At 39.4% G+C, this 27,072-nt stretch overlaps 1 protein-coding gene across 3 annotated transcripts in view; it reads right to left on the reverse strand.

Annotated features, from left to right (window-relative positions):
- Positions 1-733: 733 nt before the first annotated feature.
- ANGPT1 (angiopoietin 1) overlaps positions 734-27,072 on the reverse strand; it is a 264,363-nt gene continuing 238,024 nt past the window's right edge. For all 3 annotated transcript variants that reach the window (XM_036263928.1, XM_036263927.1, XM_036263929.1), the window contains exons 8-9: positions 13,482-13,612; positions 734-1,745 (exon numbers count right to left, since the gene is read on the reverse strand). In XM_036263928.1, coding sequence (XP_036119821.1) covers positions 1,585-1,745; positions 13,482-13,612 — 292 coding nt within the window. In that variant the 3' untranslated portion in view covers positions 734-1,584. The remainder of the gene's footprint in view (positions 1,746-13,481; positions 13,613-27,072) is intronic.

Here is a 27,072-nt window from a genome sequence, read left to right on the forward strand (position 1 = left end):
ACTATTGTAAACTTGAACACTGAAAAACAGTAGTAACTTCAAATTTCAACAAAAATGTATGTCCTCCAATTCACTTAAAATCGATTATAACCCAGGCATATTTTCATTAAGAGATTTACAGCAACTAGCAGACTTTTCTTATTCCATAGGTGACTATGATTAATTTTTTGTGTTTCCCTTATGCATAATACAGAGTTTTGCCAATTTTTATCACTAATAATGATTTTTTAAAATCTGAAACTGCTTAAGAAAAGAATGCCTGAGGGGGAAAATATGAAGAAATGATGTATTTCATAAAGTAGTGTAGATTTCTTTGAAAACTTGTGTTTATTTGCATCCATTAAGAACAATGTTGGATATCCCAGATTAAACAGCTATTAGGTTTACTGTGGATATAAACACACTATATACAATATAATTCTTTTATTTTTCATAGACTTCAAAGTGTGTCTTTTATAGAAACTGGAACAGGGTAAATCTGGAAAGGATGTTTCAGTTAGCAAAAATTAAATTAGCATGAAATAACAGGGTGAAGAATTGAAGATCATTATTTTAAAAATAATGAAGTTACACTCACATGTACACATGCATGAAAATACTGTTCCAGTTTACTTGGTTTTACTTCAATTTAATACACTCTAAAAAAAACTGCTTTCATGTATAATATCATGGGAAATATTAAATGCATGTATATTATTTTTAAGAGCTTGATGATATATTTCACATTCTTTAAACTTTACTCAGGCTATAAATATATTTATATATCAGTCATTCAGTTTTTAAAGTAAATGAAAACTGTAGCATGGGGGAATAATTTTTTACCTTATAGGTCCATACTTGAATATGTCCATTTTTTCTGAGAACTGTATCACAAAATCAAAGAGTAATGAAGCATGTTCCGACATCACACTGTTATTCTTCACGCACTACAGTTCATTATGATTCAACAAAATGGAATTTACATTTGAAGATGGGTTAAGTGAAATCAAGTGGTAAGTATGATTTAGGAATTAGGCTTCTGAAATCCATTAACATGTAACTAACTCAGAGAACAATGCTGCTCTTCCTGAACTTTTACTAAAATTGTGCAACAGTATAAACTGATTGTTAGTAGGTTTGCATAGAAATAACACCATGTCACAGGTGTGATACATCTTTTCCAAAGGATTATGGCAGGCTGGTTTCTCTTCTTCATGTACATTCTTTTTTGTTGTTGTTCACTTTCTTCTTCTTCGGTTTTACATGACATAAACTATATTTATCACCTGGCTACCGCAGTTTCAAAATAAGATCCAGTAGTAGTTTGAAGCACAGTGAGCTGAGCAGTTTCTTCCCTTTTTAAAGCATGACAGTGAGTGGCATCCTCCATCATCAACCATAGGAACACGGTCACCCCAAGTAGAGCTTCTGCGAACTCGAAAGGCTCCAAATCCCCAGTCAATACCTCGGCGATTTCACATAACTGCCACCCGCTGCTGGAAGGGGTACACATTGTTTAGCTCCAGAAGTTTTCAAGCAGTTTCTCATCTGGTAGCTTCTCCAGATTGCTCTGTTGTTGTTATAACTGCTCCTGACACTGTGCCTTCAAAAATCCAAAGGCCGAATCATCATGGTTGCGGAATGTAAGGAGTAGCTGGGCCCTTTGAAGTAATGCCACTTTATCCCATTCAGCTTCCCCAGGTTTTGTCCCGCCGTATAGAACATTCCGTTCAGATTGGATGGACCGCAAGCATCGAACCACCAGCCTGAAGAATTTGTTAATAACGAAAGAAAGAAGAAACAATTACAAAGAAATTGAACATTTGGAAATTAATGGCATTAACAGAGGGGAAATTTATTCATTCTTGTTATGATCATTTGCAAATAGTAGGCATTCAGTAAATATCTTTTCAGTAGTAGAACTGTTTTAAATGACATCTGGTTTAGGCAGTAAGTATATGAACAATCAGAAAGAGGAATGCTCTCAGGAAAATGAGGTTTGTGTGTAACCCCATTGGGACACATTTTCCACTGTACTGATGGGAAGCTTCTGGGCTTCATGAAGTGATCTTAGGCTGGTTTATTTCTAGGGCAAGTAACATGCAGACACCCTTAAGAGGCATTCCACTCTAAGCCTATTCTTTGAAACAGAACAATGAATTAATAGTGAAAAAATTCAGATGTTTAGGCAACTGACATGTTTTCCATCTACTTCAGAATCTTGCCAAGAACTGGCCCTCGGCTGCTTCTGAAATTAATTGGACACTGGGCAATGACTATGATGCTCAAATTGAATTTGAATTTCTGTGCCCTCTCAGTATTTAATAGTAATATGGGAAGGGTTCGTCAATAGTAGCCATATCGTTCCTACGTAGCAGTATTTTTCTGAGATTGTTCAAGTTCTTTCAAAACGTAGTAAAAAGAAAAACAAACAGCTCGCTCGGAGATATGGGGACCCTATGCTTGCACAGCTCTCTATAAGGATAACTCAGTCCTTTATTTTTTTTTAATGAATTAAGTTCTCAGATTTTTTAGATAAAACAGAGTACTTTTTCTTTCTCTCCTGAAGTAACACTGCTGAAATCTTCAGGGAGAAATTGATGCCAGAGACATTCTGGCACATTTTTATTTGGATATAGCTGACCTCCTTTGATTGTAGAGTTATACCTGAGGGACTAATAGCTGAAGAAAGAGAAAGCTGTACAGCTGATGTTTGACTGTAACACGAGCATCAACTTGCAGAAACTTTAGAAAAAGTTAAACGGAGAAAAGCTCGTTCTCATTTTTCAATTTTGGAAGATGAATACCACTGGGTTGTGTTTATAAAGTCATCCTAGAGACATAGCAAGCTGTATTAATTACCAGTTCATACTGGGGGGCAGGAAGGTATGTCGATGAACTTGGAAAGACGCCGTACTTAGTGCTGTCTTCCCAACTGTATGCAAACGACTTAGATATTAACGTAAGGAAGACACAAGGGACAAGGAGGTTGTTTGCAAATTCTATCTTTTTTTCTTAAGATTAATTCCTTTAAATTTTTTTGATAAGTACAACTAGTAAAAATATGTTACTTATATGACAAAAGACATTGTAATATTAGGAAATTTATTTACCCTGAAGGCTCTCCAAGGAGAAAATGAAACCCAACCTGATTGCTTCAGAGTTTTAACTTTCTCCTCCTTTTCTATGACCTTGACGCACTCTTCCATCATGTTAATGAGCCTTTCGCAGTTTCCCAAACGTCTGCCATGGTCCCTGCAGCAAACTCAGCTAGTCTATTGTTGAGACCTACCCCCTGAGTTATATTCGGGTACTTATGGTAAGAGCGGGGTTTTGTTTGGTGTATAGAATGTGTAAGAATTCTGGAGGATGGTGGGAAGGTGGTCTGTTGCAGTGGCAGCCTGGCAATATAGGGCACAGGCCAAAGGATACACTCATCAGGACATTTTTGATGAGCTTAAGGAAATGACGAGAAACAGTTGGAGTACATGAGAGGATCAGATAAATTGACCTAGAATATCTTTTCTAATGAGTAAAGTGGGGTCATGTTTGTAGTAAGGAGAATGGCATTTTTTTTTAAATAATTTTTTTCTTTATTGATTTTTGAGAGAGGAAAAGGGAGAGGGAGAGAGATAGAAATGCTGATGAGAGAGAACATGGAATTGGCGACTTTTCGGTACATGGATCAACACTCAACCACTGAGCCACACCGACCAGGCAAGGAGAATGGCATTTTAGAAACATTGAAAGAAGACCCTATGGTTGGGTCAGAGTTAACAAGAGAAATAGTGGCCTGAAGCTAAGAAGGACTAAAGACCAAATCACAGTCTTCTGTTCATTATCCTAAGAGAAACGGAAAGGCATGGTCTGTCCAGGTTCTTCTGGCTACTTTGCTACTTAGCACTACACCTAACATTTGGTTGAACAGATGACTGATGGGTGACCACAGGCTTATTGGCAGACTGACTGACTTTGTTTCTTCTTCTTAAGTCTCTCTAGTCTAGTTTACTAAAAAGATACATGTGATAAACCATCCATGCTAGTATATTCATTTTTCATTATTTTGTAATTCAATAGGTAATTATTTTTAAGTATTGTCACACAATACTCAATAAGACAAATGTAGTCCCCGCCCTCATGGGACTTACTTCTAATATGTAAAACAGACAAAAAGTAAGCAAATAAATATAAGTACAAAGTATGGACAAAGAAAGAAAGGGAAAAAAGCCAAAAGCATTAGGGAACTGTGAAGGAGACTAGCAGGAGAGCTACCTGACTGTCCTCAGTCATGGAAGAAGCTGATGTTTAGGGGAGAGGGAGACTCCTAGGCGGAGTGAAGCGCATGCCAAGGGCGAGCAGAGAGGAGCAAGCCGGTGCTCAGGACACGAGAGAACAGCAGAGCCGGTGCAGTGCTCAAGGGGGACACCTGCCGGAGAGACTGGGAAGTGGGCAGTCTCGGTAGAAAGTGGAATAATGCTCATGGAAGAGTTTAGAGTTGATTCAGTGTACTTGTCCATCCCCTGGTAGACAAATGAAACATTTTCTAGGAATGGGAATCAACATTTAGCCAGGGGAACCAGATTGCCAGGTTAAATGTTTACTACAATAGTACGTGGAGCCCTCAGGCTGTGGCTCTAGTCTGCCAAAGCCATGCTGAGCTAAGTGGCGGTACGGTATGATAAAGGGGAGAGAAAGACATCTAGAATCATTCAAACAAATACTAACCAATGGGCAGATATGAGGGTCAAAGTTAAGTAAAACAAAATTCCTGACATTGAGGAGTGCATGGTTTTGTGTAGGAAAGAGACAATAAACTTAAAAAATGAGATGATAGCCATTAAACAGACATTTTAGGAAATCTTATAAACAGAGGCAGAAGGTCCTGTGAGTGGGTCTGTAAGGTTCACTCGTGTATCAGCTAAGCTGGGTCCTGAGGGTGGGTGTCTCTGGACCAAAGCGATTCTGAAGACAGTGTGCGTGTACTCTGGGAGAGCGCCTGGGCTGGCTGCAGTGCCGGGATGAGGGCCTGGAGAATAATCGGGCTGGCAAAATAAATAGGAGTCACACACAAACATTTTTATTATATTTAAACATTTTTTGCTTTGTTCTTGTGGCTCAGTGGTTGAGCGTCAACCACGCATCAAGAGGTTGCTGGTTCAATTCCCAGTCAGGGCACATGCCCAGGTTGTGGGCCAGATCCCCAGTAGGGGGCATGCAGGAGGCAGGCAATCAGTGTTCTCTCTCATCGATGTTTCTATCTCTCTCTCCTTCTCCCTTCCTCTCTCTCCAAAATCAATCAATCAATCAATAAACATTTTTGTTATAGGTAATGGGGAGCCTGCAAGCACCAGACCAGAAATTAGAAGATCTGGATTTTGATGCTGACTTCATTAACTAAAAAACAAGAGATTTAAGCCAACAATGTAAGTAATAGTTTATATTTTTGAACAGTTAATATGTGTCAGAGACTCTGCTACAATATTGATATACATTTTCTAATTTTATTCCCCAAACAGCCTAATGTGGTGGGACTAGTACCAATGCTCAGATAATTTAAGAAACTTTCCTAAGGACACAAAGCCACTTAGCTCTTCATTCATAAGATATAATTGATAGATGTCTGATCAGCATATTTTCCAGCACAGTTGCAGGGATCAAATGGGACGATGCACCATTAAGGCCTGTGAGATCCCATCTCCGTGCTCTGTGCAAGGTGTCTAGGAAGTAGGGCAGAAGGTTTGGAGCAGGAAGAAAGATTAGATCTTGTGGGGCATCCTAATGATTTAGTAACAAAGACCAGGTCGTCAGTGCCAACATAGTTCCTTATTTGCTTGGTAGGGTTTATTAGAGAAATATGAAAATAATTTAGATCCAAATTAGTATAGTTTTACAATGTCTACATTGTAAGACATGGCATTTAAGTACCCAATATGGGTTTTGTTTTCAAATATTTGTTTGATTTCACGAAGAAATCAAAGAGATTAAGGTGTTTGATTTTCTTTATCCAAAGGCCAGTGGGCCATGCACACTATGGACTATTAGATGATCATGAAGATGATGAATTAAGATGGCAGAAAACAAAAGGATGCTATTTCTCATGATAATTTCGGTTGCAGTGCCCTTTATAAAACACTCTAAACTTTAAAGTATCAAAAAGAGTCACTTCTCTGTAAGTATTCTGTTTTCTCAGACACATCAATTAAAAAAAATTCTTTGTATCAAATACGTCAGTTTTCCCACTCTCTACCTCCCTTTGAAAAATTCAGTATGACCAGGTCATTTAAACAAATCCTGAAAAGACATCACTTTAAGCATATTTATAGGAAACAGGCAAAAAGAACAGCAGGTTCATGGTTACTCAGATGTACTTCTTGGCACTTGTAGATAATCATAGGTACTGGGGGGGAGGGGGCAGTGCACAGGCAGTTGGCGTGGAATGAAGGTGTTCTGTGGACATACAAGGGGTATGCCTGGGTTTGCAGTTCCTCTCTCATAAGATAACTAACAGTTGAATTATATATTCTCTACAGTCCTGGGGAAATGTTCACTTTGTACTTTGCTCTCTATGTGTCTGGGAGTAGCAAATAAGCAACATGCTAAACAAGTTAATCTGGAAAAGGCACTGTAAGCTCGAAAGAACTCGGTGATGTAAGCAAAGGATAGGAGAAAGCAGAAGCTTCCATCTGCTGTCGGGACAACTGATAAAATGTCTCAAATGTTTTAAAATTGGCCACTGCTGAGATGTACTTTGCCAAGCATTTTTCTTCATAACCTGTAACCTCATGTATATTTTAATAAGAAATCTGAGATGCATGCTTCTAATTCATTTACACTTAACTCATTAAAATTTAGTTTTGTAATAACTATCCCGGGCTTCTCAGGCCTTTAAAAATCATTCAAGTCTTTTATCTTTGAAGCAGAAAATTCACATTTTATCACCAATAAATGAAACTTTGCCCAGAAAATAGGAATTTGATTCTAAACTTTGTACTCAGGAAGTTCAAATTTATTTAAAAGTCAGGAAACCCAACTCTCAAATTCTGATCTAAACAAAATGTCTCTCAACTTCCTTTCTAAGGTAAAAAGTATAACAAAATGAAAAGATATATCTGTTTTTATAGATTTCATTCATTCATTCATTTTCAAAACATGCATTCTAATCAGGTTTATGCAAAAGAACTTGCACAGAAAATAAGATTTTCCTCTTTTATCACTAAGGACAAAGCTGAACTAAAGTGATTGGTGCCATTGTTATCAATGGGATCATCACAAGAAAACCATTTGCTGAGTTCACGTACACAATTTTGGCCCTAGGCCAAGGACTTGGCTCTTTTCCATTTCCCTTCTTTTTGTTCCAAAGATGAAAAGTTGTTTATCCTGGCGAGTAATCTTGAATTCATTTAAAACCTCTAGGTATTCTCTTACTGTCTCTTCCCTCCCTTGGACTTCATTTCATGTCAAATTCTCATTAAAATGTGCTGCAAACAGTAAAATAGAGTTCAACTCCTGTGTGTGAACGTCATTCCCTTAAGCAGAGGCCATGGAAGGAGTGGACAAGGTGACGGCTCATATGAAGGTTGCGTTCAGGTCCTACATCTGACACTAATTCTGTGACCTCTGGCAAATTACCTAACTTTTCTGTACCTCAGTTCTGGCCATAGGCATTTTTGTGGCCCCTATTTCGAAGGGTTTTAAGAAGCATCATTTGAATTATTAAATATAAATCGCTTAGAATAATGCAAAAATGCCTGTTAGACAGTAGGACTGCAATAAACATTCACTATATCATTATTAGAGTAAAAAAAAAGTTAAGTGATTATTTCTCATTGACTGTCAATTATTAACCTTTGGTGATAGCCTCATGCTACAGGGCTATCGGTTCTGGTTCACCTTTTTCAAACTTATCTTTCAAAAGACATTTTCTGATATTTGTTGCTCTTTCCCAATAAGTAAAAATTTTCCCCAGAAAACAGGAATGCAATCCTAAACTTTGCACTTAGGATGTGAAAATTTATTAGAAAGTCAGGAACCTAACAGTCACATTTTTCTCATTCAGAAGTTTAGTCTTCTGGGGTTTAGGTATTCTTAATATTTAGTCCTGATCGTAGCCCTTTGTTCTGTGTGTACATGAAAATAGTGTATGTGTGTATATATATATATATATATATATATATATATATGCCACATTCATGCCTTTGTTAATTTATTTTTATGTCAGAATGATTTGTAATTTTGCTATGTCCTTGCAGATTCAGTGAAAACATATTCACTCATTGAACCCATATTTATTGAGCACATACTATGTGCCTGGCACTATGCTAGGCATGGAGAATACAGTAGTAGATAGCATGAGGACCCTGCCTTCAAGAAATACATATTTTTGTGGAATAGGTTTGCAGATTATGTACTAAATAAGAAATTGCTTTGAAATAAAGTAGCACAATGTTGATTTCTGTGGTCAACCTTAAATTATCCACTTGGATCTTTCCTCTCATATTTTAGCCTTAAAATTTAGGGAATGCAGTTATCTGACAATGCTTAGCACATCCTTCCTGGGTTGTTGGAATCTCTAAGGTGATTCTATTTCCCCCCCAAATCTTGTCACTTCAACCAGTTGGAGAAGCTACTACTTTCTTTCATTTTCTTTGTCTTCTTCAGATTGTATAGGAGGCAAGACAAACATTTATCAACTTTCTGCTGCTACATCTGCTGAGTTCTAGGGTGTACTAAATTTATGTGTACAGCTTTATCCCCGTGTAGGACTGAACTAGAGATATGCTTTGTTAGCTTTAGCGAAGTCTTGTCTGTTGGCTGACATGGTTTATGCGTGGGAAAACACACTGAAGTTTCTGCCACAACAGATTTCTTTCCGCAGAAGGTTAGGCCACATTTTTACATAGCTTTTACATTATACACTAAATATGGAAATTGTGGTGAAAGAAAAGTAAGGTAAGGGAAAGAATTTAAAACAATACCAGGTTTTGTGTTTGTCGGCAACCTTTAGCAACGGCAGTCTCTAACAGGCTTTTAGAAATACTTATTTTGAAGAATGCTCATTTACTACTAAGGACCACATTTGCGTTGGGTCTAAGTTTGCTTTGACTGTGACAATCTAGTGATAAAAGGTTTTCATTTTCATAATTTGGAAGTCAGAGGTTCCTTGCATTTTTATTTTTATACACAATAAGTCCATGTAAAAAAGCATGCATTGAGTGAGATTACATTTTAATTTTCTTTATGTTAATAGTAGATAAAACATTATGTTTATAAGAAACTGATTCCTGGAGGGCACAATAGGAGCTTTCCTGTGGGGCTAAATAATTATTTCCTAGTCATCTCTTACATTTACCCCTCCTACTACTTAAATATGCAGATTTGTCACAGTATGTTATATTAAAGGAGAAGCCTAAGGAGAAAACTTACAAATTTTCCTAAGGTCAATAGAATCACTGAGCACAGATGATTTCTGGCTCATAAATCTCTGTCGCTAACTCACCTCTATGTAATGATTAATAGAGGGGTCACATCCATAAAAATGTGTGTAGTAACTCTGACCCCAATTCCATAAGAAATGTGCAATGCAATATAAAAGTTATTCAAATTTCAAACTGGATGGAAGAATGGCTGGCTTTCTGGTGAGGACTATGCTTCTGCGAAAGGAGGGGTAAACCACTGTGGCATCTATTCCTATCGATGCGGATGTGCTCTCTCGGCTGGCTACGCCTCGCCTCCATCCCACAGTGCGCTCTGAATCACAGCCCACGCACCGAAAGGAATACTACTGCCACTGCAGTGAGGACGTGGGTAAGAGAATCACTGAACCTGAAGAAAACGTAAGGGACAATCTTTTCTTGAGCCACAGCTACCGGGACATGCATAAGTAAACTCTGTCATGTGAACAGCTTTATGTTCTCTTTGTAAAGGTGTCCATGGCCAGAAATGCACAAGGCTCCCTGGCAACTCCTTCCAACCTTTGACCCTGGACACTCCATCTAAAGTCACGTGCTCATTCCTCCCGTAGCTCTAGCACATGGTATATTGTGTCCCCAGAACTTGAATGGTTTTAAACTGTGTTACTTATTTACATTTTTTGTGGATGGTCTGCCTCAACAGAGGTGAACTCTAGTCTATCTTGGTCATTCCTTGAATAGTAGTTGACCTTTAATACTCATTAAAATATATTAAATTGATAGAAGAAAGTTAAGAAGTTAGAACGTTAGGAAAGAAGAAAGATCAAAATGTCCTACCACATGTCTAACTGAAATACCTTCTGCTTTCAATTAAGCCCCTCTCCTGTTGCTCAGTCTTTGAGAGATAAGGGTAAACAACGATACCGCATTTCCCAACTAAAGTCCTTCCATGTATTTGAAGAAAACTATTGAGGACAGTTAGTGGGCAATAAATCTTACTTTACCCGTAATTCCTTGTAGAAGAAACAAAGCAAAAACATAAACAAGATAAAAAAGCTTTAATTGATGATGACAGAGAACTATAAATTATTAGTTTCAAAGAGTATGGACTCTCACTGCTTAAAAGAGACTATTTTAAATAGGTGACAAGTTCAAATACAAATTAAAAGAAAATAGCACTGGATGAAGAAAGTGGTTCTGAGGGAAAATATGAGAGAGAGTATATAGTGGCAGCGGGGGGCAGCTAAGTAGACGTAAGTTCCAGGCAATACTCGCATGCCCTGGACTGCCACTGACATCCGACTTACACTCCCCAGTTCTTAGCTATCTAAATTCCACATACTAGCTTTGTAGACTGAATAGCTTTGCAAGACCTGGATTCTTTCAAGAGGATATTTGATAGGGTAATGGCATTTATTACAAAAACACATTTACTTAGACTATTCCAGCCCAAGCAATGGAAGTTTTCTCTCCCCAACATATGTGTTTACTGGTGAGTAAGAAGCAGGTCGGTCCAGGAATGATAATGGATGAAAGAACCTGACAAAGTGCAATCATTTGAAGCAGAAATAAAACCATAAATCTGAGCGATGATGTTTTCACATGGACAACCAAGAGTGGCATTCTCCTCTTTGCTCTCCGTTTTCATTATTGTGACAGACGTATGAACGCATTGGACGTTCTTGTAGGAAACATTTGAAAGATTTTACTGTTGGCCTTTCATGTGTTGTATTTATTTGGTAAGAAAAAACTATCTGTAAAAACAGACATGAAGAAAATGAGTGTATTTCACTATTAAAACGGGCAGGAAAGTGGACAATCAAAGTCCTTTTGTCTTTGTATCAAATTTCTGACAATTCCATTCATGGGATCAGGAAGGTAATAAAATGAAAATTTCCGCCTCTGGAAAAAAGTTCAAAACCTAATCCACCTGTGCTCGCTTCAGCCACACATATTCTAAAACCTACAATTAAAATATTTGAAATTTCTACCAACTATTCTGGAGAGGGGGTCAAAAAATTACACATAGAGGACCTGTCACTATTTGATGAGGTCCAGTGTGATGCCAAAGGGCATGTTTCAAGCTTGAGGAGAAGGTTTTGACAGGCAGAGTCACAGTGGGCACTGACAATACTAGGGCTGGTCTCATGTTGAAAGTGTGAGTAAGATGGAGTGGATGGGGACAAAGGGATGTTATTTGATGGCAGTGTAAATGGAGAGTTTGGGGATGGGGATGAAGGCAGAAAGATTTCTCCAAAAACTTCCCTCCATACTCTTCTATGCTCTGTTAATTGACGAGAAAAATGTCAACCTAATGATTCATTTCACTGGCTTCAAAATTAGCAAGTGATTTCAAGGGTGACAAGATGGCTATTCATTCATTCATGCACCGTATTTTTCAGTGAGTTCCTGTGTGCATTAGATGTTAAGGACAAAATGGCAAACATTAATTTACTTTTGTTTTTCTTACGTGCAGCGTGGAGACTAGACTTCCTCTCCCCCCTTATCTCACTGAGTTGGTTTGCAGTTCAAGTAAGACAGTACGACAAAGGTAATGATATGTGAGAATGATGGTGATAATATCCTATTTGGGTAAGAAAAATGTTAGATTCAAACAGTTTTTTGCTTGCTAGGATGAAAAGGTGTTTTGCTGGAGAATAACAGAGAGAATCAGAGCAGTTGGAGGGAGAAACAGTAGAACGGGGAGAAGAAATGCTGGGGAAAAGCTTCCTTTACAGTTTTGTTTGGTGGCAACCCCTTCTCTGGCGGAGCCTAGCACATCCCTGAGACGCATCATTTGCCCCTGGGGTTAGCTCAGTGCTTCTCAAACTTCAGTCCACCCTCTATCACCTTTGCAGTTCTTGCCATATCCGCTTAGAACTTTTATTAATAATTAATAAAAGTAAAAATATTTTTCTTTAAATCAGTGATTGGTTAACTATCAAAAATTATAAATACATTTAAAAATGCAAAGTTTATATCATTCCTTTAAATAGAAAATCAGTACCACTTGCTGTAATAAAAGTAGAGATAGAGCTCAATATAATTCAAACAAAAGCACATTATTTGGTTCTAGGTCGATGCCACCACCTCATCAAGGCCCGGAGCCTGTGGATGAAGGCGTTGCTCTTTCTCTGCTAAGAAGGGTGGTTAGTGAGAAATGATGAAGAATCATTACAGATATGCTAGCCTAGAATTGAGAATTTTCCTTTTACACAATCAGAATGCTGGAAAAATACTGAAAAAGTGCAAAAAGGATTAACTTTCTTACTCAGATACAATACTATTTAATAGCATCTCTTACATCAGCTCAGATGTCTTGCAGAGATCAATAGCATATAATGCAAAGCCCTGGTATAGCTGGTCTGAATTGTATGACTTCAGCTCTAACTATACCTTTTTATTCTTCTTATTCCATTTCAACTGAATTGTCAATGGACTCTGATACACAGTTGCAAAACATTTAGTAAGTCCCCCGCCCCCCACTATGCTGAATTATCAAATCATTGTTCATTCCACTGTGGGTATCATTATGATTATTTGGAAGGTAGAATAACTGGGATTTTAAGAGGCTAAAGAATGTACTCAGGCCCTGGCCGGTTTGGCTCAGCGGTTAGAGCGCCAGCCTGCGGTCCTGAGAGACCCGGGTTTGGTTCCCGCTAAGGGCATGTACCTTAGTTGCAGTTTGTCCCCGGCTCTGGTCAGTCGTGCGGGTGGCAGCCACTCGATGTGTCCCTTCACATCGATGTTTCTCTCTCTCTCTCTCTCTCTCTCTCTGTTCCTCTCTCTCCCTCCCACTCTACCTGAACAAAAAATGGAAAAGTCCTCGGGTGAGGATAAAAAAAAAAAAAAGAATGTACTCAGGACCAAACTTTGCACGTCTTGTCTTAGATGTTGGGGGAGGAGGCAAATGTCTAAATGCTAGCAATATCTTGCAGAAGAACACATGGGGAATTAGGAGGCAGAACAAATGATCTCCAGGGACTTGCTCTTACGCTTTCTGACCAGAGATCATAGCCCTTTCTCACTGATAAGAAACCTCAAGCCTCACACTGATGAAACATAACTTGGAGAAGGGCCCCAAGGACTCACCTCCTGTTAGCATGAGGGCACACTTGCACAGACAGTTGTCATTATCCGCATCTTTAGTGCTGAAATCAGCGCCATGTATGACCAAGCTGCTCTGTTGTCCTGCTGTCCCAGTGTGACCCTTTAAATACAACCTGAAAATAAAAATCAGAGAAAGAAAGATAAGTCATTCAACAGAACAGGAAAACTCAGAGGACCAGTTTGATGAATGTACACCTTTCTCATTATTTTCTTCCTTCTTTTCTTTTGGGAAACAGATTTATTTGGATGTTTCAGAAAATATCAGAAACTATAAAAAACAAGCTCAATATTTGGCCGTACCAAAAGCAAAATACAAGTACAAATAACATTCAGACATCATGTTTAACCTCAGAGAAACATGTTTGAAAATACCAGGTTTAACACTTTCCCTCCATCAAGCAAAACAAGTTTACTAAACCACAACACTGAAGGTGGACTTTTAAACCTGACATAGCCTTTAAAAATAAAAATTAAAAAGAAAAAAATAAAAGCACTCAATCCTAACCCTGAAATACCATCATTTATAAAATAACACGTTCACATGTCAGTGAAAATAAACAGTTGGTCAACCTGAAAACAAATCATTCTCCGAATGAATTCAGATTCTGACAGAATACGTTTGAGCGCTGGGGAGGCACAATCTGGCCACACTCAGGTCTCACCGAATCACATAATCACGAAAGGAGACTGAAAACAAACTACCAAACCAAAATCTTTCTGTAGAGTTGCAGCTTTCTTTCACAAAGCAAAAGGAACCCAGTTCCACAGAGTTGTATGTGCTGGAAGCATATCGCCAATTTTATCCCCAGAATCCCCGAGTCCTGCACTATCAAAATAAAAGCAATTTTTGTCTTGGAGCAAGTCTAACAAAGGCACCGAATTCTACCCTCTGTGTTCCCCCAAATGATACTTATGCTGCTCTTATCATCCTTTCTATATGACTTCAACCTATGAAGCGGTAACATTCGAAGTAGGTAAAGATACGTAAGGGAGTCCCAGCTCACCTGCATGAGCAAGGGCCAGTCTAGCCTCTGTCCCTCCCAACTCCTTCTAGTCAGGCTTGCCAAGCAGGACCCCTAGCTGGAGGATAAAAATATATTCTCACATTTACTAGTCACTAAGTAAAGATAGCTATTGATGGGAGAAGTCTTAACATTTATAATACTTCCAAACTTTTTATAATTGAAGAATAAACCCATCTCCCAAACCTAATTTCGCAGCCCCTTAATATTGTCAATCTGGCCCTTTTATTTTGCGACCCTCTTTGGTGTCTGTCTCTTCTGGCTTTTCTGATAGTTTTGCCTTGAGAAATCCTTGAGAAAGTGTTCGAATTGAGGTAACCCTCACAGTATGTGAGTTGTGAGCACTACGCTGAAGGATTTCACAGGAAGCCAGAACTGTCAGGTTGGGACTCAGTTCTGTCTTCTCTCAGACAAAATTGCAAGCTGAAGATTCAGAGAAAGGGTTCCTCTCCCAGCCATACACATGGAGGGGGAGTGCTATTTAGTTTGGTTTTGAAGTTCTTTTTTTTTTAATTAATTTATTTTTGTTACAGATGTTTCTCCTCCCTCCCCACTGATTCCCCCTCTCTCACCCTCCCCACCCTGTCCCCACCTTTGTTGTCCATGTCCATTGTTCATGCATACATGCATATAAGTTCTGTGGTTTATCTCCCCCCCCACCTCCTTTTCTGGGGATTGTCAGTCTGTACCCCACTTCCAAGTCTCTGGGACTACCCCGTTCCTCAGACTGTTATGTTCATTATATTCCACAAATAAGTGAGATCATGTGATATTTGTCTTTCTCTGCTTAGCTTGTTTCGCTTAGGATAATACTTTCCAGGTCCCTCCATGTCGTCTCAAAAAATAAGAGATCTTTCTTTCTTACAGCTGCATAGTACTCCATTGTGTATATGTACCACAGCTTTTTTATCCATTCGTCTACTGATGGACATTTGGGCTGTTTCCAGATCTTAGCTATTGTAAATAGCGCTGCTATGAACATGGGGGTACATATATTCTTTCTGATTGGTGTTTCAGGTTTCTTAGGGTATATTTCTAGAAGTGGGATCCCTGGGTCAACATCACTAATCATCAGAGAGATGAAAATTAAAACAACAATGAGGTATCACCTAACAGCTGTCAGAATGGCCGCCATCAACAAATCATCAAACAAGTGTTGGCGAGGGTGTGGAGAAAAGGGGACTCTAGTACACTGCTGGTGGGAATGCAGACTGGTGCAGCCGCTATGGAAAACAATATGGTGTTACCTCAAAAAATTAAAAATTGAACTTCCATTTGACTCAGTGATCCCACTTCTAAAAATATACCCTAAGAAGCCTGAAAAACCAATCAGAAAGAATATAGGTTTTGAAGTTCTTCAAGGAGTTTTCCTTAAGGCTTGAGAGCTGCTATTATCTTTCTTCATTCCCAAGCCCACAGCGCTGTGGACACATTGCAAGAGTTCCTTTGACCATATGATTGCTCCAGAGTCTATTTCTTTTTAATCTAAGAATCTTGTCACTTTCAAGAAAAAACATTTTCTCCAGGACCTTGCAGAAAATTGTTCATCTGTTCACACAATGAGAAATGCTAAGTAGACTTGTTTCTGTCGTCATTCTTCATCTTCACAGCATCCAGCGAAATCTGGCCTAATATTTTCTGGTGAGTACTCTGGCAATTCACCTTTCAACTCAAGTGTCCTGCTGAGACCTCTTGCTCTGATAAGCCACTGGGTTCCTGTATGTAGAAGAGTTATGTGCTCTTTGCTCAGGGTTTAATTTGGCTTTGTTTGGGGATGGGGGGGGGCACTTTTAGCAGTAGAAACATTGTCTTGAATTTCATCATCATTTACAAATCTTGCAAATGCTATAGAGCCTGTCAAATAATGGTGAAATCTCTGGACTGGTCAATCCAAATAGAGAAGTTGCTGCTTTTCAGTTAATCACACAAAAGCGCTTTTGCATCATATGACATAAGTGAATTTATTAAATTGGAGTGACGTGTTTCCAGTTTTGTGTACTTCTTGCCCTAGCATTTTAATGTTGGCATTGTCAGGTTCTTACGAACTATGTGAAGTTTTCTTTTCTCAAATGAGTCCTGCTACTAGATCATTCGCTCCCTACGCCTTTTCAGTGGATGTGATTTTTTTAAACAAAAACTTTGCTGTTTTGATACTCCAAAAGCCTTTTGAAATAATCAACATCTTTACTAATCAAATTGCTATGATTTATAGCTACAACGGCTGGACCAAATGCTGGACCTGTACGCTGCTTTGGACAGACAACGCACAATGGAATCGGACAGCTTGGATTATACGTCCACATAAACCCATTAAAAAGTTTTAAAAGCTTTTGCTGTAAAGAAGGGATTTCTTTCAGTGCCTCGCCGCACTGGTACACTGACGCGCCTCTGGGGACCGAGTGTCCATCCCCAGCCTCATCCGCGGGGTCTGCAGTCTGTGCCCAGCACGGCCCTCTCCCACCTCGCACCTCGCCTTCCCAAGCTGCGGCCCTGGGCTGTCAGACCTGTTTGTGATGAACAAAGGTTAATAAAATATAAACACAGGCATGATATCTAACTAAGAAATCACAGAAAGTACAAGAACGTCACAATCCACTTCTAACCTATTTGGCCGGTGTTTTGGCAACGTGAACGACCACAGGGCAGGACACCACTGAGTTACAACACGAACGTTCCTTCCTAGAATGAAAACGTCCCTCTAAGTTTGCACAGAGTGGAGCAGGGTCGTTCGGGTGAAAAAGAATACAATAATGAATAAATAACAATAATACAAGAAGAAACTCCGTATTTCTCATACTCACAACGATAGACCTGCTTTTGGCCCCCCTGTATTTTCAGAGCCTCTTCGCTCCCCTGAGTCAGTTGGCAGTGCTGAGGGTCAGGCTGGGGTGAGGCCACGGTCGCAGTCCTACCACACTCCCCTCTGTGGAACAGTGGTCGCCAGCTGTCCACGGCCTCTCCTCGCCCACCCAAGTACGCGGGCCCTCTGCACCCTGCACGCAGGCGGCGGACACTGACCGGCTGCTCAGTCACCCCTCCCCGCCCGGGACAGCGATCTGCAGGACCAGCTCAAAATCAGCATTTTCAGTCACGGTTTTATATGGAATCCCAGCAACATCTCACAGAATCCCGGGTGAGAAACTCACCCCCAACACCATTGATTTTCTTCCCCTATGAGAGGTCGTGTTCATTTGACTCAGATCCTCTGGGACTTGACTTGCAAGCTCAGGTTTATCTCCTCCCGCAGTCATCACCGTTGTCTCGGACACGGGTTTTGTCTGCCCCAGCTCCTCATAGTCTCTGGTACCTACCACCTGCCGGTCATGTTTTCCTCCTGCTGGGTCGTTTTGATGTGATGTGTCATCAGATTCCAGTTTAGCTTCTTTCCCGTTCCCTGCTGGGCTGCCCGCCTTGGCTCCGCTGTGGCAGGTCCCTCGCGCTCTGCACCTCCTCCAGGAGCTCATATCTTCGGAACAACGTGGACTCTTCCACAACACCCAGGCCACGGACAGCTTTAACGACCTCTGCTACCACCGTACGGTGGATTGGTATGATCCCTCTGTTGTCTGAACTGGGGCTTCCTGCTCTCCCTGCAGTGCTTTGAGAGCTTCTTCTCAATTCGTGTGACTGTTACTTCGAGATCAGTGTACAATGTGAAGTGTCCCTTCATTTGGAGCTTTGAACCAGGGTTCTGAAAAGATATTTTCCCTGTCTTCTGAGAAACCTTGCCTGTGCCTGAGATGGGTAACCATCGAAGGATGACCTGTCTTCTCGGTTTTGTACGTGTCCTGGAGAATACGACGCACCGATTTCTGAGGTTCGAGCCCAAGTGTCCTGACGAGGAAAACACTATTCGCTCCACTCCCCGCTGACGGAATCTCCTTAGCTTCAGCTCCTCAGAAGCCGTCCTGTAACCACGTTCTTTCTTCAGGGCAGCCACCAATCACTGTCTTGCCCCTCGCTTTCCAGCCCATGCAAGGCCGCAGCGTCCTCCCGGCACCTGCCCCTCCTTCGCGTCGCAGGTGATGAGAATGCCCTGCACCTGCACCGGGTCCTGGCTACCGGGCCACTGTCATTGCCGCACCCAGAAATGGCTGAGTCCTCACTCCTGCTGGTGTGGCTGGTTACCCTTCCCTCCCTTCTTCATACTCAGCCCTTCCAGCGAACTGCTCCAAGAGCCAAGCTCTCCGAAACCAAACAGGAGGAAGGAAGGGGGGAAGAGAGGGAGAGAGGGCAGGAGGGAGGGAGGGAGGGAGCATGGACTCCAGAGTCCCACAAGACTGTGGCGTGTGTGCTTGCTGTTTTTCTCACTATGCACTTTCAAACTCATACGGTTCTCTGATAATGCAGGATCAACAAAAGAAAAATTGGTTTATTTTATTACGAGTATTAATTGCTAAACAAAAATGGCTTTTAGAGTATCACTATAGCATATTACTCCCTGTGTTAATTTTGAATACTGGTGCTGTGCTAAACATGGTTATTAATAGCAACAGGAATAACAGTTCTCCTTAAGGACTTGGTCTGTGCCAAGCTCTCTGCTAAATGCTTTGCAGCCGTTATTAAATTTAATGTGTACATTACATTTGAGATGCAGGCATCAATATTCCCATTTTGCATAGCAAGGCTTAGAGATGCTAATCAAGCTGGAATTTAGCAGTACTTTTAAAATTGAAACTCTCATTCATTGTGCATTCCCTGGACAAATGTTTGTTGAGCACATACTATAGTCCAGAAATTGTTCTAAGCAATTCAGATACAGCAGCAAACTAAAAGACAAAACAACATGTCCTGAGGGGCTTGCACTCTAGTGGTCTCCCTAAAATTAAGTTCAAGATCCCAACTGTTTAGCCTCAATTACGGCATCCCTCAAGGACCCTGCCTTACTCTCTCTCTCTTTCTTACCTCAAATCTACATTAACCTCGATCAGGAGTTCTCCAGCAGTTGTATCTATAACGAATCATTTGTGCAAAAGACCTTTGCACCAGGGCTAGAAGCTGTTTTCACCCAGCATCTCAGATTACTCTTGGCAAACTGTTCAAGGAGTGCATTTTGAAGAATACTGGTCTAGAATTTAAAAAACTAGTGTACAAATCACAAGAGTTGCCAGCTGTAGTTCCCTGCCTGATGTCTGCTCACTTCCCACTGCTACTGCACACTCTTTCCTATCCAGCTGGGCACTCTGGGCAAATGCAAGCTTGCTCAGGTCCTTCTGGGGCTCCTCAGGGCCCAGAAGAACCACGCTAGGGTTGCCAGTAGCATCAATTTGACACCTAAGGTCTCTGGTGGAGACATTACCCCTCTACTTAACACTGTGCTCCTCTGACCTTCCCAAACCATCTAGCAATATTCTCTACAAACCCCCATAGGTGACCACTTCAGTGCCAGAGTCCTATTTATGAATCTGACCCGCCCACATATAGCTAATGAGCAATCAACACCTCTGAGTGAGACCTAGGCCAGCTCTGAATAAAATTTCACATTCTCGTTGAAAAGAAATGATGATCAGTCACTATATGGAGTTATCTATACTTTTGACTTGTGTTTGCACCTAAGTATTGTATGTATATGTCCCATTATTATTTTGTGAGATTTGATATTATTTTTAGCAAATAACAGTACTATTGTATGTTTGTGCCAAATGACTTTAGAAATGTTCTGCAGAGACTTTCTTGAGCCAGAGCACAATATACAATAATGACACCCTAGTCAAATCTTGATTTCAACGATTACTATAACTTGTAGCTAACTGTAGGCTGAAAGGAGCTTCTGATGCTGGACTGTCCCACACAAGCTTGCACTTTAGACTCGGAGAGGCAGGCTCACTTCACTGGTGATGCAAAGCTGTGGGATGTTTTCAGTGCAGATTCACATTTTAGGTTGTGTGCAGCCTGTGAGGATGTGGGTTCAACAAGGAGAAGCAAGGTGACACGTCACCAATGGGAGACTAGGGCACATCACCTGAGTGAATTCCCCACCGTCCAGATCTGATCAGAAGTTTTAATTTGAAATTTGATCATTTTCTCAGTCTCTCAGAGACAGACACACACACAAATTAAGAGAGACCTTTGTCAGGTCTCTATTTATAGTCAAAATAAGACCATGTGGGAGCCCCGTCTCCTGGTCCCCTTGGAGAGAATTTCATACAGAACACCAAACTACAGTTAGGAACTCGGTTAGACAGTGAGCACAGAATCAGAGTCAGAGGAAGATGAGCGATTCCAAAATTAAATAGGTGTAAGGTCCTGGCCATGTAGTACAGTTGGTTAGAGCGTCATCCTGATATGCCAAGGTTGTGGGTTCGATCCCCCATCAGGGCACATACAAGAATCAACCAACAAATGCAAATCGATGTCTCTCTCTCTCTCTCTCTCTCTCTCTGCCCCTGCTTTCCTCTCTGCTAAAATCAATCAATCAATCAATAAAAATTTTAAAAAGCAACTCACAAAATTAAGTAGCTGTGACTGTTAACCTGACGTTCCCTGCTCCACTGGGACTTGGTGAGTTTAGCCTTCAGGGGCTCTTGCAGGAGAAATACCAATTCCAGTTCTTGGGTTCTCTATGATTCGTGATGATTCTCTTCTTCTTTCTTAAGGTAAGTCAGTACTGTTTTCCTGCAGCTGCTTTAAGCTCACTGTCAGGGAAAGCCTTTCCAGGCCACAGTGATTTTCTTTAGTGTCTTTTGCAGGTAATTCAGCACACAAGTTCAGTTGCTATCAAGTGAGTGACTGCCATGTGCTGGGCATAATTTATATTTTTATTCTATAACAAGAGGGTTACAGGTTAAGCCTCATAATTTACAATGGTTTCCTTGTGTTACCAAGGCAATAGAAATACATAAATACAAATTTGGGAAGTAGAGGAAAACAAAAATCCACCAGAATCTCCTCTGAATGTGACTACTCTTGATCATATGGTTTACAAACTTTTAGTCTTTTCTTCACTCAAATTGAAAATATAGTTTATTTTTAGATATACATGCAATATCTGAACATATTCTTATAAAAATTTCCAACAATGTGTGAAGTTTTTGCCCATAGCCCCATCTCATCTACCTCTCTAGAGGTAATTACTGTGTTGGTTTTGTACCCTTCAAATCAGTTTCTTTTCATGTACAAATACAAATGAGAATGAAATCACACTTTACATGTTTCTTTATAACATGCTTTTCATATATAATTTCATGAGCATTTTCCCATGCCATTATACATTCTACTCCAGTATCATTTAGAAGCTACTGTATAATATCATCAATTGTCATAAGCTTAAGGGTGTCTTTATGTATCGCTAAATAAGTATGCAGGTATACATGTTAGGATAAGAATAAAGTCTACAATGTTTTGTCCTAACTTTCACCTCTATGGACCTCATCAATAATCTATGTTGGAGTCTGTGGATAAAACCATATATTTTCCCAGATCCATTTCATCAATTCTTGGCAGCTCTTCTCTGTATAATTGCAGAAGTCTACAACTAGTATCAAAGACTTAAATCTAGCCCCTTCTCCTTCCCTCGAAAATGCTTGTTCCAATGTGATGCATTCAGAAAGATGCATTTCTACATTCTTCTACTCTGGCAAAAGTCCATCAGTGTTCTCCCAACACATGAAGGATAAAGTTCAAACCAAACTTATTGTGGTTTGCAAGGATTCTGAAGATCTATCCCTCCTCTACCTTCTTCCACACACCCTCCCTCTCCCCACACACAGCTCTCATGTCCTGTCATTTTCTGCCCACTTACCAATCACTTGTGGCCTCAAGGCAACACACTCTCATTTTTCTGTACCTTTATATGTGCTGTCCCTGTTCTTGGAACACGCTTTCCAGCTTTGAGTAGCTGCTGAAATCCTATTCATCCTTTAATATCTCAAGTATACCTCAAAGACCATCAGAGGGATAACTTGATGATAATACATATTGTGCACACACTTGTGGTTTTACTTGTCTTCTCCCATAGTAAGCTGTGAGCTCCTTCAGGCATAAACTGTGTATTACTCATTTTTGAATCAGTGGAATTTAGGACTGAATCCAGTGCAGAGGAGGGGCTCCATGTTCACTGAATAAATGAATGATGGGTGTGTTAAGTAATTAATTCTCCATAGGCTAAAGATAGCAAGTAAAAGCCAACTCAAATATCAATAATCCTAATATTGAAAATATACCTGGTTCATGTTTCAGAGGAATAACTTTCACATCTCATTTAGCTGAGTAGTCAAGATCCCACTTATCTGTTATCCTATTCAAATAATTAAACACACACACACACACACACACACACACACTCTACATCCTTCTTGATCTTATTTCTGGTTCTTTTTTCAGTTTCATTATCTTAGAGACTGCAGAATATGAATATATGTTCAAGAATAAAATAAGAAAGGCTATGTCTCAATTCCTATTAGTTTTTTTTCTATGTTTTTTTGAATGAGTTATTTGTACTCTGTGCATAGCCAACTGATACCAGAGAACAAATTCAAAATAAAAACACGGTTATGATAAATCTTCCCCATAAAATGATTTTGAAAAAAAAGCCTAATAAGGTATAGAAATATTTCCTTAATGTCTGGCCCAGACTAGGAAGCAGAAGCAAAGAAGAGTCCTAAGATAGCACAATTATAAACACTGATTTATGTTTTGGTTGCTATGACTTAAAAGTAGAAGAGACCAATATTTTGATGACTGAGTAGAACTTGCAATCCATATATAATAGCAGTCACCCTCCAGATGTCTATATCCCTATATCCTTAGCCTGTCACAGAGGAGCTGCTCATGCTCTTCTTAGAACAGGCGGCCCTCTGAACAGTTATTATCTTGCATGGGAAATAGACACGGTGTAGCATAAATATAGTTTTTCTTGACATTGTTTTAAGAAGTTTGCAAATAAAAACAATTATGCTTCTGTGGAATCCCACAAGAATTCCAGGAGCAGCTATGAAGTCAAGGATGGGTCCTCTGCACATTTAGGGGCTTAGACTTCTAGAGCAGCTATTTAGCTAGCATAGAATAGCAATTACTGACCCAAAGCCAACAACTATATCTGGTTATTTGATGCAGGCAAACTAGGGGCCAGCTTTTCCTTAATGCCAAGTATTTTTAAAATTATATAAGAAGCATTTAAATTGAGGTCCAAACAGAATATTGGGGTGGTTCTTTTTAATAGTGGTTCTGGCTCATTTCTAAAGTCCTTATGTATATTTAATTATCCATAGCTTTCTCTATTTTGCTAATAGTTGTTCCAAAAGCACCTTCACTTTAAGAAAGAAAAATCAATATACAGATGGGCCAAAATTAGCTTTGCCTCTCCCTGTAAGTGAAAGGAAACTTGACGTCTAAGTCATTACAGAGAATACTTCCCCCAAACAACACCATGGGAATCCCAGACATTTACTTCTCGTCTTTAGCCAGTGTAGAAGTGGCTTCCATGAAGGATGACATGGTCGGAGATAAAAACCAAATGTTATTCCACAGCAAAGTATATGACTTAGGGATAGAAATATGGAAGATGCCAAAAAACAAAAACAAAATAACAACAAAACTCCCAAGAATATGATTAGATGTGACCAAAAGGGTGGCCACAAAGTAAAATCATGGTTCATCCTTTTAAACCATTTTTTTTTTCCTCATTAAGGGAAAAAAGTGTATGAGTATCATTTAATCAATGACTATAAACAATGTCAGGATTTTAATTTTTTTCATTAGCATCTTAAGGGTAAATAAAACATAAATGCACATTGAGATTGCTCATGATTCTCTAATTATCCTTGATGAAAATATGGTTACTTCTTTTCTCTCATTTGTAGAAATTCAATAAACATGGGGGTGCATATATCTTTCTGAGTTTGTGTTTTCGTTTTCTTCAGGCAAAAACCCAGAAGTAAAATTGCTGGATCATATGGTAGTTCTTTTTAAAATATTTTAAAGAAAACTCCATACTGGTTTCATAGTGGCTGCATTAATTTATTATCCTTCCAACAGTGCATAAGGCCTCCCTTTTATCCACATTTCCATGTACACTGCAGCACTATTTAAAATATTCAGCATATGGAAAAAATCTAAGTATTCATCAATGAATGAACAGATAAAGATGTGGTACAAATATACAATTAAATATTCAGCCATAAATAAAAAAAAGAAATCTTGCCATTTGCGACAACATGAATGGGCCTTGAAGGTATTATGCTAGAGAAATAAGTCAGGAAAAAACAAATACTGTATAATCTTTCTTATATGTGGAATCTTGAAACAAAACAAAACAAAATCAAGCTCATAGATACAGAGAATAGACTGGTGGTTGCCAGGTTAGAAGTGGGTCAGAGGTGGGAGAAATGGGTAAAAGGGGTCGAAAGATTACAAAAATTAAAATTAAAATGTAATTTCAATACGTAAAAGATTAAATCATATTTCTTGATAAATGTAGGACAATAGTGAGTTCTATTATGGGAGAGCAGACTTCAAACTACACCACATAAGTCATTCTATAATTCTGTGACTCTCTTTTCTTTCAAATAGGCAGCCCAATCTCATGCATACAGTTTCTTACTAATTTTGTCTACTTAAGAGACGGCCATACTTCTCACATTTTTATGTCTTCACTGCATTCAGGGGAGCAAGAGTTCTTTCATTATCCAAGGCAGTGGGAGTTGTATGTATGACAAATTGAAGTTTGGCCTCGGCTCTTTTAAACAGTAGACAGACTCTCAGATATGTGAACTTGAAGGTCTTACGTACTGACAAGCTGAGCAGATTTTATTTTGGCTCTGAGTTCTCTCCCTGCCACCATATGGAACTCGTTTGTCTTTCTAACAATCACTTGAAGAAAATGCAAAATGACCCCCATAGTTCTCTTTCAGAGCCTAGTAATAATGACTCAATCTGACAGTTTCCCAACACTGCTGCCTTTTAGTGGCCGCCCCAGGGCTGTCTCTGCTTTACCCACCCACCCCTGCCCTGCCCCTACCGCTACCCTACTGAAAAACCTGGGCACCATTAGCAAAGACAAGTAATGTGGTATGTCTTTCTGAACTAATTTAAATGATACAGGTGGCATCTTCTGACAAAAATAAAGACAATACTTCTCTTGTCTATTTATATTTAGATAAAACAGTGTTTGTCTTACTGTAGACCTAGCAATGTTAGCATTTGTTTGGCATTATGAAAACATCATTGGAAGAATACAAATAATTAGCATTGTAGAAAAAGGGTATGTATTCATGTCTTAGCCATCTTAGTGAACTGCATATACCATATACATAACAAGCATTCAGTAAATAGTTACTGAATCAGTTGTAAACTAAGAGTTCAAATTGTTTAGAATTAAAGTTTTATTCACCTCAAGAGATGGTTTATACATAGTAACATTTCAGCTCTAATAATATTTTACAATTCAAGTCCCATGAGCAATCTTTTTCTGATTTGAAATATTAATGACTTAGGTCTGCTCAAATCATATTGGGGCACTGCCATATGAGGGTCTGTGGCTGCCAACAGACATGTGAAGAAATAGCTCATGGAATAATGCATTAAAATAAATACTAGAAAGTTCATATGAGAAATAAAACTATCCAGTTTTATAAAGGGACCAACATCTATAAATGTGTCCGTTCTACTGCATAATTCCATCTGGAATCTGAGCATTCATAAAAAAAGTTTCAAAAGCTTTATCTTCTTGGTTAGAGGAGAGAGGATTTATCACCCAATGTTGAATCTTAGGACTGTGATCTCTGTTGAAGGAGGCTCTGTTAAGTATGTCATTATGTGCAACATTGTTTTTCACATGTTGCAGATACAGTCTGTTACTCTAACGTCAGTGCACCTATAAAAAAAATGAGAGAATAAATGCCTATGATAGATAGTTGGATGACAAAGATCTATACTCATAGATATAAATCTATAAGCAGAAGAAGTTCAAAAGAAGTTTAAAAAGTGGGTGTAAATAGGAAGATTAAAAGACCTAATAATGTACAATTTGACTAAGAATTGAGAAGATGAGATTTATAAATACCTGAAAAAGACATAAAGATCAGCAGATATAGGTGGTTTGGTACAAAATAAGAATGAATGAAAGAAATAACTGACAATAAACTTATTACCCAAAATTCTTCCTTTTTCTCTCGTCCTCTCCCCATTCTGCACAAAATGAATAAATAAGTAAAACTAGTTTCTGAGGAGTAAGACTGGGTCTGGAGAGAAGAACTAGCATATGAAGAGTTCACAAAGAACAGAATTTGGAGCTGAACTGTCTGGGTTTGAAACCCAGCTCTGACCCTTCCTGATCCTCAGTTGCTCATTTGTAAAATGGCTCTAATAAGAGTAATGTCTCTCTATCAGAATAAGAAAGGTTAAATGAGGGAAAACATATGCCATCTTTAAAAAGACTATCACAGAGACCGAAAAATGGCGGCGGAGTGAACGGAGCTACACAGACCGTCTCCCAGAACCAAACTGGAATTACAACTATAACACAGACAAATCGACGGGAAAAACCAACAGAAAAGCAGCTTGCGAGGACCATACAACGAGGGACACTGACTCCAGCCCGGTAGGCTTGCGAA

The sequence above is a fragment of the Molossus molossus genome, unplaced genomic scaffold (genome assembly GCF_014108415.1).
Source record: "Molossus molossus isolate mMolMol1 unplaced genomic scaffold, mMolMol1.p scaffold_m16_p_16, whole genome shotgun sequence".
NCBI classification, from domain to species: Eukaryota; Metazoa; Chordata; class Mammalia; order Chiroptera; family Molossidae; genus Molossus; species Molossus molossus.